This window comes from Crinia signifera, chromosome 8 (assembly GCF_055691185.1).
Source record: "Crinia signifera chromosome 8, ASM5569118v1, whole genome shotgun sequence".
NCBI lineage: Eukaryota > Metazoa > Chordata > Amphibia > Anura > Myobatrachidae > Crinia > Crinia signifera.
In genome coordinates, this window is record NC_139224.1 from 97,197,785 (window position 1) to 97,213,984 (window position 16,200).

A 16,200-nucleotide genomic window follows, 5' to 3' on the forward strand; every position below is an offset into this window, starting at 1 on the left:
ACATAAATGTTATAGTTTCTTCTGTTGGTTATAAAAGCATCTAATAAAAGTCAAGTCTCTTTCTCTGTGCCTTGAAGATAGTTCGATTTCGTACAAAGTAGCAAGTTCTTAAATCTGGCTGCATGCCCAGAGTTTGATTGACATCTAAAGGTTTATAAGGCAAAACACCTGCTCCTGCACTGATAGTATTATGCTTCCCTGTCTCTATGGTTTAAAGGAGATTTCCTGGGGATAAGCACTGTTATTTCTCTTATATAATAGAGCATAATAGAAAATCAGTCAGATCTCAAGCTGTGTACACACGGTGCAATATATTGCTCAGTGTCTCCTTTTCATCAGAGACCAGAGATGGTCGCTGATGAACAGCAGACTTGCGGGTGAGCTGCAGAGGGAAACAGCTGTTTGCAGGAGCAAGTTCCTGCGACCATTAGGAGACTGAACATGGGAGCGTGCACCCAGCGATTTATCGCTGCAGCACAAACATATTGCTGGCAATATGGTCGCTCAGCTCATTATTATTAATAATAATAACACTCGTGGCACTTTAAAAACTTTTAAACCATTAAAAAACTGTAGCATATGGCAGAAAGAATTTAGTGTTACAGCAAATGCCACACAGAAATAAAAAACAGGAAAAATTAGAGAGTAGGTAAAATGCAGGAATGAAGCCAGTATGGGTAATAAATTCCATGAGTTATCCATCTCACCTATGAAAGGTACCAGCTGAGGCAGCCATGTTGGGCCCTCTGCGTAGGATTACCCTGGGTGGAATAGGGCATTCCTAGAAGAGATAAAACAACCTGGGGTCAGTGGCGTAGCTACAGGGGTCGCAGCGGACACAGATGCGACCGGGCCCCTGAGCCAGGGGGCCCAACCCCCGCCACTGTCCTGGAAGAGGGAAGCGAACAGGACGCAGTCGCACCCGTTCCCAGTGCTGCTTTGCGGGCCCGCGTGCGTCGCGCTGACGTCACGCGGCAAGGGGTCCCCTTCCTATTGGCTGCCTGCGGCTGGGGACGGGACACGGTGGCCGTATCTGAGCTGTGATTGGCTGCAGCGGCTCCGAATCCCCCTGCTGCAGCCAATCACAGCTCAGATACGGCCACCGTGTCCCGTCCCCAGCCGCAGGCAGCCAATAGGAAGGGGACCCCTTGCCGCGTGATGTCAGCGCGACGCACGCGGGCTCCAACCTCCCCCTCCCTCTCCCTCCGCTTCCGCGCCATCACACAGCACGTCGGCGCCCGACACAGCCTGGGCTGAGCCAGCTGATGCAGCATAGAGTGGAGTAGGCTGCCAGGAGCAGGACCGCCCTGTATCGGACTACAGTGAGTCCTGTCAGGCTTTTGAGTTTATGTGAAAAATTGCTAAAACTGCTGGGATGTGTAGTTCCACTGTTACAGTGGAACTACACGTCCCAGCATGCCCTGTCACAGTTTTAGAAATCCATTATCTAAAATCTGTGGCAGGGCATGCTGGGACGTGTAGTTCCACAACAGCACTGACTCCAGCCCTGTCAGGCTTGTCAGCTTTTATTTTCTTGGACCGAGACCGAGATTTTAATTTTGTTGTATGTAGGGGGGCCCCAAGCTGACCTTTCGCACCAGGGCCCATGAACCCTTAGCTACGCCCCTGCCTGGGGTGATTGCAGAGTAGAGTAGGATCCCAACTTAACAGTGAGGTTCAGGTACTTTTCATCCAATCCATGAGTGCCCAAGGTTTTACAGCCATGTTGGGCACACTACAGAGGTTACACTGTGTAACATAACACATTCAAGGACCCAAGGCGTATATGGGAACAAATGGCATGAATAGGTCATGTTGTAATGTTTGCCCAGAGAGAAACCATCTGTGGTAGCCATCTGGGGCACACTGCAGGGGTCATAATAAGAAAATATAAGAGGAGCAGAATGCTCTGGCACGAAAGTCAGAGTCAAATGTGAGAACAAGTAAAAAAATGAGTCCATCAACATAAAAATCAGAGTCCAGATTACAACAATGGGTGCCAATGTGGGGAGGGAGGGGTTATACTGGCTAAAATTAAAATAGAATACCATAGAATAAGTGCCAGCAGCTTCATGGATAAAGCTACAGGCTCATAGTTATTTGGATGCCACCACATCTCTTTGGCATCCTGTTCTGCCAGTTGCAGGTCCTCATTGCTGCTGCATCATCTCCTACCCAGGGATGCAAAAGCGACGCAATCCCACCCTACTACATCTCTGTCTCTTGGACTTCCTAGAGCGGAAGCTGAGTATGTGCCTGATTTAGACTCTGCTGCGAATTTGCAGTACAGTACAATCGATTATCGGATGAAGGCTTGCTGCTCTCAGGGGGATTGACACCATGTGGCCATATGGGGGCAGTAACCCTGCGTTTTTTGGGAGTGCCCCAGAAAATACAGCCGTTCCCTGGCAGTTGCGAGGTAGGGCCACTGACGTCATCAGCACCCTCCTCCCCACGGCCTTTGCAGTGTGAACAGATGGGAATCCAAACACTCGCGGGCCAGCGATCAGGTCTGAATCAGGCCATATATTGCTGCTTCTTTGGGACATGCCAGTTAATTACATCTAGCCTACCATGTGTCATATATACAGTATAAATATCAGTTTATTTTTTAAAATATTAAACTTTTACAACTTCATCCTAGGTTGCCATTTGCTTGATTATTCTTGTTGGATTCGTGGTATACTGTTTTATGGTAAGACTTCACTTTTCTGTTGTGGTTGTCCTCAGGGCAGCCGAGAGGTATGCTGGGCCCCAGTAAAATGTTGGGGGGGCTTAATTGTGACCACCTCATGTGATTAGGCCATGCCCCCAAATGTTTAAGTTAGGTGAAAAAACACTCTATACTCATCCCTAAACACCCCCCCCCCCCCCCAACACCTATAGCATGTGCTGTGCTGACAGCAGGCTCAGCATGAGTTCTCACGCTGTCAGTGAGACGCTAATGCTCAGCCTGTCGGCAGAGCACATGCTGTAGGAGTGTGCTGCTGCTTCTGCCCGGGAGGGACCGAGGGGGAAGTATGGGGGGGTCAGACCAGGGCCCCCACCAGGCCCCTCCAGCAAACCTAGGCCTGGGTAATTAGCACCCGCTCCCCCCCTCTCGTCAGCCCTGTTTGTTCTCCCTAATTTATAATAGCATATTCATCTACTGGGATCCGGTTACTACATTTACAAGCAGATGGTTAACAATCGTTAAGTCGACACCATGAGGTCGACACAAGCATTAGATCAACATGGGGAAGGTCACTTTTTTTGAGCCAACATGTGCCAACAGGCAGTATCTCATACCATACTAGGGCATCGTGGGAGAATAAAATAGTGTGCTGAGTGTAGTGAGTGTAGCCTTCAGGTGCTTTAAGATTCTGCAATTACTTTTTTAGTTAAATCAAGTTTCTCATTTTGATTCTTAGCCTACAGATGGAGCAGGTCTCGCTCTTGCAGGGGATGGCGGAAGATTCGCCATCCGCCATCCCCCGCCAGCCGCCGTAAGGGGACACACGCGCACTAGATGCGCGCGCGTCGTCTTACGACGGGGCTCCTCCCGGGTCCCCGCCGCCTCACCCCCTAACCCTACGATCAAACGTAGCTTAGGCTGCCGCCGTGAAACTACACAAGTACCGAAATATCATTATGGCATTTAAATCTAACATTAATTTCAAAATGATTCTGCTCCCATGTGCCCAAATATAAATTTGCCAGACTGGGAGCATACAGGGTCCCCATAGCGACCCCGCATAGCTGTACAATAGAAATATCGGTACTTGTGAGTTATCTGGGCGCCCGATTTCTAAATCGGGTCGGATCGGGCACATCGCATCGCATCGCATGCGACCATCGGATGCGATGCGATGCGATGACCCGATTTTTCCATAGGAATCAATGTTAAAATGGACTGAGTCCATTTTAACTTGGAATTCAATGGGAAAAAGGGGTCCTTTTCATACCCCTACTATCCAAGTGGGCATGGAGTTGGATATAAACCTTTGGCGAGCGTAGCGAGCCACCGAGCCCGAAGCGTGGCGAGCGTAGCGAGCCCCGCGAGGGGACACAGAATACCGTCCCCTCGCGGGGCACGCTTCGCTCGCCACGCTTCGGGCTTGGTGGCTCGCTACGCTCGCCACAGGTTTATATCCAACTCCATGCCCACTTGGATAGTAGGGGTATGAAAAGGACCCCTTTTTCCCATTGAATTCCATGTTAAAATGGACTCCGTCCATTTTAACATTGATTCCTATGGAAAAATCGGGTCATCGCATCCGATGGTCGCATGCGATGCGATGCGATATCGCATCGCATCGCATCTGATTGTATGCCTTAACTTAACCCCTTCATGACAGAGCCAGTTTGTGCCTTCATGACAGAGCCCTTTTTTTCAAATCTGACATGTCTCACTTAAGTGGGGATAACTTTTTTTTGCTTTTACTTATCCCAGTGATTTTGAGATTGTTTTCTCGTGACACATTGTACTTCAAGTTAGTGGTAAATTTTGGTCGATACAGTCTGTGTTTTTTTGTGAAAAATACCAAAATATCGTGAAAAAATGGAAAATTTAGCAATATGCAAAATGTCACATTTTCTGCTTGTGAGACAAATAATCATACCACTCAAAATAGTTAATAACTAACAAAGACCATATGTCTACTTTATGTTGCAATCATTATTTCAACCTCCTTTTCATTTTTTTGGACACTAGGAGGCTTCAAATATGACTAGCAAATTCTCAAATTTTCAAGAAAATTTCAAACACTGATTTTTTTAGGGACCAGTTCAGTTCTGATGTGACTTTGAGGGACTTGTATGTGAGACACCCCCATAAATGATGCCATTTCAAAAACTGCACCCCTCACAGTATTCAAAGCAGCATTTTGGAAGTTTGTTAACCCTTTAGGTGTTTCACAGGAATTAAAACAAAGTGTAAGTGAAATTTCAAAATTTCTTTTTTTTTGCAGAGTTTCAATTTTAATACATTTTTCTAACGAATACAGTAGATTTTACTAGAGAAATGTGACTAAAAATTGATTCCCCCAATTCTTTTGTTTTCAAAAATATCCTATATGTGGCCCTAGTGTGCACGTTGACCAAACCACAGGCTTCATAATAGAAGGAGCACCTACTTGATTTTGGAGCCTCCTTTTTATGAGATTTTTTTTTAGGCACCATGTAGGTTTCTAGGCACCATAAGTGCTAAAAGTTAGGAACCTCCCCCACAAGTCACCCCATTTTGCAATCTACACCCCTCAGGGAATTCATCTAGGGGTATAGTGTACATTTCAAACCCCCAGGGGTTTCACCAATTTTGGTACAACTGGGATGTGAAAATGGAAAATTACATTTTTTTACACAAACATGCAGTTCTGGCTCAAAATTTTTCATTTTCACAAGGAATGAAGGAGACAAAGCACCCCAAAGTCTGTGCCCCAATTTCTCCCGAGTACGGCAATGCCTCACATGTGACCAAAAAATACCAGTTGGGCGCATGGCAGGACTCAGAAGGGAAGGAGTGATTTTTGGATTTTGCAGCACAGATTTTGGTGGAATGAATGGTGGGTGCCATGTTGCATTAGCAAGACTCCCAAAGCACCAATACAGTGGAACCCCCCCACAAGTCACCCCATTTTGCAAAGTACACCCCTCAGGGAATTCATCTAGGGGTATAGTGTACATTTCAAACCCCCAGGGGTTTCACCAATTTTGATACAACTGGGCAGTGAAAATGAAAAATTACATTTTTTTACACAAAAATGCAGTTCTGGCTCAAAATTTTTCATTTTCACAAGGAATGAAGGAGACAAAGCACCCCAAAATCTGTGCCCCAATTTCTCCCGAGTACGGCAATGCCTCACATGTGACCAAAAAATACCAGTTGGGCGCATGGCAGGACTCAGAAGGGAAGGAGTGATTTTTGGATTTTGCAGCACAGATTTTGGTGGAATGAATGGTGGGTGCTATGTTGCACCAATACAGTGGAACCCCCTCACAAGTCACCCCATTTTGCAAAGTACACCCCTCAGGGAATTCATCTAGGGGTATAGTGTACATTTCAAACCCCCAGGGGTTTCACCAATTTTGATACAACTGGGCAGTGAAAATGAAAAATTACATTTTTTTACACAAAAATGCAGTTCTGGCTCAAAATTTTTCATTTTCACAAGGAATGAAGGAGACAAAGCACCCCAAAATCTGTGCCCCAATTTCTCCCGAGTACGGCAATGCCTCACATGTGACCAAAAAATACCAGTTGGGCGCATGGCAGGACTCAGAAGGGAAGGAGTGATTTTTGGATTTGGCAGCACAGATTTTGGTGGAATGAATGGTGGGTGCCATGTTGCATTAGCAAGACTCCCAAAGCACCAATACAGTGGAACCCCCCCACAAGTCACCCCATTTTGCAAAGTACACCCCTCAGGGAATTCATCTAGGGGTATAGTGTACATTTCAAACCCCCAGGGGTTTCACCAATTTTGATACAACTGGGCAGTGAAAATGAAAAATTACATTTTTTTACACAAAAATGCAGTTCTGGCTCAAAATTTTTCATTTTCACAAGGAATGAAGGAGACAAAGCACCCCAAAATCTGTGCCCCAATTTCTCCCGAGTACGGCAATGCCTCACATGTGACCAAAAAATACCAGTTGGGCGCATGGCAGGACTCAGAAGGGAAGGAGTGACTTTTGGATTTGGCAGCACAGATTTTGGTGGAATGAATGGTGGGTGCCATGTTGCATTAGCAAGACTCCCAAAGCACCAATACAGTGGAACCCCCCACAAGTCACCCCATTTTGCAAAGTACACCCCTCAGGGAATTCATCTAGGGGTATAGTGTACATTTCAAACCCCCAGGGGTTTCACCAATTTTGATACAACTGGGATGTGAAAATGGAAAATTACATTTTTTTACACAAAAAATGCAGTTCTGGCTCAAAATTTTTCATTTTCACAAGGAATGAAGGAGACAAAGCACCCCAAAATCTGTGCCCCAATTTCTCCCGAGTACGGCAATGCCTCACATGTGACCAAAAAATACCAGTTGGGCGCATGGCAGGACTCAGAAGGGAAGGAGTGATTTTTGGATTTGGCAGCACAGATTTTGGTGGAATGAATGGTGGGTGCCATGTTGCATTAGCAAGACTCCCAAAGCACCAATACAGTGGAACCCCCCCACAAGTCACCCCATTTTGCAAAGTACACCCCTCAGGGAATTCATCTAGGGGTATAGTGTACATTTCAAACCCCCAGGGGTTTCACCAATTTTGATACAACTGGGCAGTGAAAATGAAAAATTACATTTTTTTACACAAAAATGCAGTTCTGGCTCAAAATTTTTCATTTTCACAAGGAATGAAGGAGACAAAGCACCCCAAAATCTGTGCCCCAATTTCTCCCGAGTACGGCAATGCCTCACATGTGACCAAAAAATACCAGTTGGGCGCATGGCAGGACTCAGAAGGGAAGGAGTGACTTTTGGATTTGGCAGCACAGATTTTGGTGGAATGAATGGTGGGTGCCATGTTGCATTAGCAAGACTCCCAAAGCACCAATACAGTGGAACCCCCCACAAGTCACCCCATTTTGCAAAGTACACCCCTCAGGGAATTCATCTAGGGGTATAGTGTACATTTCAAACCCCCAGGGGTTTCACCAATTTTGATACAACTGGGATGTGAAAATGGAAAATTACATTTTTTTACACAAAAAATGCAGTTCTGGCTCAAAATTTTTCATTTTCACAAGGAATGAAGGAGACAAAGCACCCCAAAATCTGTGCCCCAATTTCTCCCGAGTACGGCAATGCCTCACATGTGACCAAAAAATACCAGTTGGGCGCATGGCAGGACTCAGAAGGGAAGGAGTGATTTTTGGATTTGGCAGCACAGATTTTGGTGGAATGAATGGTGGGTGCCATGTTGCATTAGCAAGACTCCCAAAGCACCAATACAGTGGAACCCCCCCACAAGTCACCCCATTTTGCAAAGTACACCCCTCAGGGAATTCATCTAGGGGTATAGTGTACATTTCAAACCCCCAGGGGTTTCACCAATTTTGATACAACTGGGCAGTGAAAATGAAAAATTACATTTTTTTACACAAAAATGTACTTCTGGCTCAAAATTTTTCATTTTCACAAGGAATGAAGGAGACAAAGCACCCCAAAATCTGTGCCCCCATTTCTCCAGAGTACGGCAATGCCTCACATGTGACCAAAAAATACCAGTTGGGTGCATGGCAGGACTCAGAAGGGAAGGAGTGATTTTTGGATTTTGGAGCACAGATTTTGGTGGAATGAATGGTGGGTGCCATGTTGCATTACCAATACAGTGGAACCCCCCCACAAGTGACCCCATTTTGCAAACTACACTCCTCAGGGAATTTATCTAGGGGTATAGTGTACATTTCAAACCCCCAGGGGTTTCACCAATTTTGGTACAACTGGGCTGTGAAAATGAAAAATTACATTTTTTTTACACAAAAATGTACTTCTGGCTCAAAATTTTTCATTTTCACAAGGAATGAAGGAGACAAAGCACCCCAAAATCTGTGCCCCCATTTCTCCAGAGTACGGCAATGCCTCACATGTGACCAAAAAATACCAGTTGGGTGCATGGCAGGACTCAGAAGGGAAGGAGTGATTTTTGGATTTTGCAGCACAGATTTTGGTGGAATGAATGGTGGGTGCCATGTTGCATTAGCAAGACTCCCAAAGCACCAGTACAGTGGAACCCCCCCACAAGTCACCCCATTTTGCAAAGTACACCCCTCAGGGAATTCATCTAGGGGTATAGTGTACATTTCAAACCCCCAGGGGTTTCACCAATTTTGATACAACTGGGCAGTGAAAATGAAAAATTACATTTTTTTACACAAAAATGCAGTTCTGGCTCAAAATTTTTCATTTTCACAAGGAATGAAGGAGACAAAGCACCCCAAAATCTGTGCCCCAATTTCTCCCGAGTACGGCAATGCCTCACATGTGACCAAAAAATACCAGTTGGGCGCATGGCAGGACTCAGAAGGGAAGGAGTGATTTTTGGATTTTGCAGCACAGATTTTGGTGGAATGAATGGTGGGTGCTATGTTGCACCAATACAGTGGAACCCCCCCACAAGTCACCCCATTTTGCAAAGTACACCCCTCAGGGAATTCATCTAGGGGTATAGTGTACATTTCAAACCCCCAGGGGTTTCACCAATTTTGATACAACTGGGCAGTGAAAATGAAAAATTACATTTTTTTACACAAAAATGCAGTTCTGGCTCAAAATTTTTCATTTTCACAAGGAATGAAGGAGACAAAGCACCCCAAAATCTGTGCCCCAATTTCTCCCGAGTACGGCAATGCCTCACATGTGACCAAAAAATACCAGTTGGGCGCATGGCAGGACTCAGAAGGGAAGGAGTGATTTTTGGATTTGGCAGCACAGATTTTGGTGGAATGAATGGTGGGTGCCATGTTGCATTAGCAAGACTCCCAAAGCACCAATACAGTGGAACCCCCCCACAAGTCACCCCATTTTGCAAAGTACACCCCTCAGGGAATTCATCTAGGGGTATAGTGTACATTTCAAACCCCCAGGGGTTTCACCAATTTTGATACAACTGGGCAGTGAAAATGAAAAATTACATTTTTTTACACAAAAATGCAGTTCTGGCTCAAAATTTTTCATTTTCACAAGGAATGAAGGAGACAAAGCACCCCAAAATCTGTGCCCCAATTTCTCCCGAGTACGGCAATGCCTCACATGTGACCAAAAAATACCAGTTGGGCGCATGGCAGGACTCAGAAGGGAAGGAGTGACTTTTGGATTTGGCAGCACAGATTTTGGTGGAATGAATGGTGGGTGCCATGTTGCATTAGCAAGACTCCCAAAGCACCAATACAGTGGAACCCCCCACAAGTCACCCCATTTTGCAAAGTACACCCCTCAGGGAATTCATCTAGGGGTATAGTGTACATTTCAAACCCCCAGGGGTTTCACCAATTTTGATACAACTGGGATGTGAAAATGGAAAATTACATTTTTTTACACAAAAAATGCAGTTCTGGCTCAAAATTTTTCATTTTCACAAGGAATGAAGGAGACAAAGCACCCCAAAATCTGTGCCCCAATTTCTCCCGAGTACGGCAATGCCTCACATGTGACCAAAAAATACCAGTTGGGCGCATGGCAGGACTCAGAAGGGAAGGAGTGATTTTTGGATTTTGGAGCACAGATTTTGGTGGAATGAATGGTGGGTGCCATGTTGCATTACCAATACAGTGGAACCCCCCCACAAGTGACCCCATTTTGCAAACTACACTCCTCAGGGAATTCATCTAGGGGTATAGTGTACATTTCAAACCCCCAGGGGTTTCACCAATTTTGGTACAACTGGGCTGTGAAAATGAAAAATTACATTTTTTTTACACAAAAATGTACTTCTGGCTCAAAATTTTTCATTTTCACAAGGAATGAAGGAGACAAAGCACCCCAAAATCTGTGCCCCCATTTCTCCAGAGTACGGCAATGCCTCACATGTGACCAAAAAATACCAGTTGGGTGCATGGCAGGACTCAGAAGGGAAGGAGTGATTTTTGGATTTTGGAGCACAGATTTTGGTGGAATGAATGGTGGGTGCCATGTTGCATTACCAATACAGTGGAACCCCCCCACAAGTGACCCCATTTTGCAAACTACACTCCTCAGGGAATTCATCTAGGGGTATAGTGTACATTTCAAACCCCCAGGGGTTTCACCAATTTTGGTACAACTGGGCTGTGAAAATGAAAAATTACATTTTTTTTACACAAAAATGTACTTCTGGCTCAAAATTTTTCATTTTCACAAGGAATGAAGGAGACAAAGCACCCCAAAATCTGTGCCGCCATTTCTACAGAGTACTGCAATGCCTCACATGTGACCAAAAAATACCAGTTGGGTGCATGGCAGGACTCAGAAGGGAAGGAGTGATTTTTGGATTTTGCAGCTCAGATTCTGGTGGAATGAATGGTGGGTGCTATGTGGCATTAGCAAGACCCCCGAAGCACGGTGAAATGATGAACCTAATAATCCATAGATGTGTGGTATATTTTGAAACACTCCTTTATACATAGGCCGGGTTTGTCGGGGCAAGTTTCACAGTGGAAAATAGTTTCCTTTCTTATTCCCTTTTTATAGCAAACTTTGCACCTTTTTTGTGTCCTGCCCTTTCTTGCAGTGGAGGGGATTTCGTTGGGAAAATGCTGCCCTGGTACAATACGGGGGCCAGTACTAGAAGTACTGGGGCCCTCTGCCTGCTGGTTCCCAAATATTAGGCCCTTTATGACTTCCTCTTGAAAGTGCATAAATGTCCCCCTCTGGCCGGTGGAACGGAATAGCACGTAAGCGTTATACAGTGCCATCTGGATGATATACACGGCCAGCTTCTTGTACCAGATATTTGTTTTCCGCAGGGCACTGTACGGCTTCAGTACCTGATCTGAAAGATCCACTCCGCCCATGTACTTATTGTAATCTAGGATACAATTTGGTTTTGAGGTGTGGGTACTGGTACCTCGTACAGGGATGGAGGTGGTACTGTCTCCATGAATTGTTGTCAGTATAAGGACATCCCTCTTGTCCTTATATTTGACCAACAACATATTTTCGGTGCATATTCCCCTGCTTTCACCCCTTCTCATTACTTGGGCAATGTGCGTTTTTGGGAGGCCTCTTTGGTTCTTACGCACAGTACCGCAAGCTGCTGTACCTCTTGAACCAAGGGCCTTAAACAGGGGGATGCTGGTGTAAAAGTTATCCACATAGAGGTGATAACCCTTATCCAGGAAGGGGTGCATTAAATCCCAGACAATTTTTCCACTAACACCTACGAGGGAGGGGGGGCATTCTGGCGGTTCAATTCTTGAATCCTTCCCTTCATATACCCTAAACTTGTGGGTGTACCCTGTGGTGCTTTCACACAGCTTATACATTTTTATGCCATACCTTGCTGGGAAGGTACTGGCGGAATTTAACCCTTCCTTTAAAATGTATAAGGGACTCGTCGATGCTAATACATTTATCAGGGATGTATAGCTCTGCAAATTTGGCACTGAAATGATCAATGACCGGCCTGACTTTGAATAGCCTGTCAAAGGTGGGATCATCTCTGGGTGGGCACTGTGCATTATCGGTGTAATGTATAAATTTATGGATTGCCTCAAATCGAGCCCGGGGCATGGCCATACGGTAAAATGGGGTGCTGTACAGAACATCTGTACTCCAATATTGCCTAATTTGTGGCTTTTTTACTATGCCCATATGAAACACCAGACCCCAAAACGTCATCATCTCTACTGCATCTACAGGGGTCCACCTAGCAAATGATGACGTGGGGTTTTGAGCAATAAACTGCTGGGCATATAAATTAGTTTGGTCCACCATTAAATTTATAAAATCATCAGAGAAAAATAATTTGAAAAAGTCAATTTCTCTGAGACCTGTGGAATCAAATTGGATTCCTGGCATGGCCAAAAACTCAGGAACCTGGGGCTCAAAATTGTCTGGTGGTGGGGTCCATACGAGATCAATTATTGGGGGGGGGGGGTCTCAGCTGCTCTACGGGGGCGTCTTTGAGGGGGTCCCTCATCACCAGAGGAGGAAAAAGAGCTTAAGACGAATCCTTCAAATTCCCCGCTTGGCTCACTGGCTGTGTCAGAATCAGAAGCAAGCATGGCATATGCCTCCTCCACTGAATACATTCTTCTGGATGACTGGGATGACATTTGGGATGACATTTTTATTTTTGTGTTACTGGTAGTGAAATGTTTCAACACGTGTATAGTGTAGGGGGGGGTACAAACTTTATTTCAACCCGGGGGGTATGTAGTGTGTAGTGTGTATGTAGTGCAGAAAAAAAAAATACTTTATACAAAAAAAAAAAAATTGAAGGGGTTAAAAAAAAAAAATTGAAGGGGTTAAAAAAAAAAAAATTGAAGGGGTTAAAAAAACAAAAAAAAGGCCCTGCGCCAAAAATTGAGCACAGATGTTGGTCAGTAACGTCCGTCACTGAACAGCGCTCAAAGGCAACAGGAATTTGATCAAAAAAAAAAAAAAATAGATCAACCCAGTGCCGAAAAAGCTGATCAGTGATGTACGTCACTGATCAGCGCACAGTGGCCACAGGACACCCACAAAATCACAATGTGTGTAAAAAAAAAATTAAAAAAAGACCACACAGCACCCACAAAAAAAAAAAAAAGGTGATCAGTGATGCGACACTGATTACCAGTGAGGGGCAGCAGGTGCACAACCTTTGGTGCAACTGGCAGCAACTGACAGGTATATATAAAAAAAAAAAAACCTCTGCGCCCCCAAAAAGTTGCTGATCACCTCAGATATAGTGATCAGCACAAAAGGCAGGGGTAGCAGACACAAAATATACACTCTCTATCACTCTCTGTCACTATCTCTCTCTATCTCTCACTATCTATCACTATCTATCACTATCTATCACTATCTATCACTATCTATCACTCTAGGACACTGCAGCAGCAGCACTGACAGTTATATGTATAAAAAAAAACCTGCACCCCCAAAAAGGGGGGGTAGCAGACACAAAATATACACTCTCTATCACTCTCTGTCACTATCTCTCTCTATCTCTCTATCTCTCACTATCTATCACTATCTATCACTCTATGACACTGCAGCAGCAGCACTGACAGTTATATATATAAAAAAAAAACCTGCACCCCCAAAAAGGGGGGGTAGCAGACACAAATCTCTCTATCTCTCACTATCTATCACTATCTATCACTATCTATCACTATCTATCACTCTATGACACTGCAGCAGCAGCACTGACAGTTATTTATATATAAAAAAACCCTGCACCCCCAAAAAGGGGGGGTAGCAGACACAAAATATAGCTCTCTGTCACTATCTCTCTATCTCTCTCTATCTCTCTCTCTATCTCTCTATCACACTGCAGCAGCAGCAGGAAGTCTCAGGAAGTCAGATCCAGGAAGCGTCCAGCACGCTACAAGCAGTGATCAAGTGATCAGGTAAGGTATTTGCAAGGATCAGGTAAGTATTAGCAAGGATCAGGTCAGTATCACGGCAGATAGGCACGGTGACCGCTCTGCACGCTATTCCAGACCGGAATGGCGTCTGCAGCGCAGTCACCGTTAGTTTAAATGTCGCGCCTTGGCTGTGATTGGTCCGTGGGTCCCACGGACCAATCACAGCCTTGGGGGCAGGTGGGGTGAGGGTGGGGTGAGGTGTCATCGTCACCGATGACCCCCTCATGCCCCCTGACGCCCGGCGGTGATTGACACCTGTGTTACCGAGCGTCTGATTCGCTGGTAACACAGGAAAACGCTGTGAATGGCTGTTCACACTGAACAGCCAATCACAGCGATCGCCGACGGGGGGGCGGCATCGCAGCCCCCCCTGGGCATGCAGGGACATGTCTGCTGTCAGGGACAGCAGACATCGTCCCTCTGTCACTGCGTCTCTAGACGCAGTGACAGTTTAAAGTCATGACGTATATATACGTCATGTGTCCGGAAGTACTTCCCGGCCATGACGTATATATACGTCAAATGTCGTGAAGGGGTTAAGGCATACAATCAAAAAATCGGGCGCCCAGATAACTCATAAGTACCGAAATATCATTATTGCATCCTTATTTTAAAAATTGTATTAGCACATGTTCAGAGATGCACATAAACCCAATGTTTTTCAGCACTTCATACCAGAAAACAAGGGGGCCCCCTGTGCTGTTGAAGATAACAGGTTAGAGGACAAAGAAAGAGAACCTGAAGTAGACCCGGATCAAACAAATGAAGGAAATGCTGAACAGAATCCCATACAACAAAATGGGGAAAGTTCTGGGCAGCAGAGTTTATCTACAAATGGGACCTTGCATCAACCTAACGTGCAAAAAGTCGAAATTGGGACTCCAAAGTCGGAAGCAAATCAAACCCCTCCCACTGTAAGTAATATAAAACATGAGCATAATTAAAACTTTGAGTGCCAAAGTTGCTGTGCTCAACTAAAAATGCCAGCTCACAGCGACTGTTCTTTTAGTATAAATGAATATAAATACAGCCAAATACATTCAATTAATTGAAGTTTAGTTAAATATTACACCCGAAAAAAGAACAGTCGCTGTTACAACACTGACATTTTTAGTGGATATTTTGAGGACCTCTCACAGCAACATTGGCACTCAAAGGGTTTAATAAAAAAGGATTGCTTGGAAATTTTACACCTGCATTGACAAATTCCCTTGGCACTCAAAGGGTTCATATATCTATAGAGTAATTCTCTAGGTGGATGAAAACTGTGTCATCACAAATGCATTTATCATTTCATGTTTTGGGCCTATCTATTAGAAAGAAGCATCTTAAGAAATGGATATTTCCTGATTTGTACCTGAATTTTAAAATATGGTGTGTACTGTACATGCGCTACAAGATGCACATGCAATGAAATGTGTGCATCGTAAATACATCTTATAATATTTCTCTAAGTGGATGAAATATGTGTCACTCCATATGCATATGTAACAGTGGCAGATATACTACTATGCAATATAAGCAAGTGCTTAGGGCCCAGAATGTCCCAAGGGGCCGCAGACAGGCAGAGGCCTGGGTCGGCTTTACAGAGATGCTAAGGATGCAGTATATGGCATATAGTAGCAGATGAATTAAGACAGGTGAAGACATAAAGTAGAGATTTAGTGGAGATAAAGTAGGTAATAATGCACCAGCCAATCAGCTATGTTTGAAAAATGAAAGTTAGGAGTTGATTGGTTGGTGCATTAACACCTTACACTTTATCTAAACTTTATCTCTTCACCAGGCTTAGTACATCTGCCCCATTGCTTGTTATAGCACTCACTTCCTGTAGCATTTTTTAGTGGCCCCGCTGGCCAGAATGCTTCCAGAATGTTGGAGGAGGAGCACTACAGGTGGTTGACTGATCTTGATGACCAGCGGAGCCAACCAATTCCCCCTCCACTCCCCATGGCCAAATTGACAGAGGAGAACCAGATGAGCTACAGCACTCAACAATCTGGAGCCATCCATGGAGGATAAGGAGCCAATGTCAAAATTGCGGATTTTTGGACCCAGGTTTGACCTAGGTGGTTAGTGAGGTTAGCTGAACACCTAAAAGAAAGAGTTCACTGATGCAGGGCCAGATGCACTAAGCTTCAAAAGTGATAAAATGGAGAATG

The 16,200-nt window shown here is 44.8% G+C and overlaps 1 protein-coding gene across 3 annotated transcripts in view; it reads left to right on the plus strand.

Annotated features, from left to right (window-relative positions):
- Positions 1 to 16,200, plus strand: part of LOC146026289 (uncharacterized) — a 98,013-nt gene that overhangs the window by 48,339 nt on the left and 33,474 nt on the right. For 2 of the 3 annotated variants that reach the window (XM_083156818.1, XM_083156816.1), the window contains exons 7-8: positions 2,645 to 2,695; positions 14,704 to 14,952. In XM_083156818.1, the coding sequence (XP_083012944.1) occupies positions 2,645 to 2,695; positions 14,704 to 14,952 (300 nt within the window). The remainder of the gene's footprint in view (positions 1 to 2,644; positions 2,696 to 14,703; positions 14,953 to 16,200) is intronic. The other variant, XM_083156817.1, reaches the window with a different exon arrangement.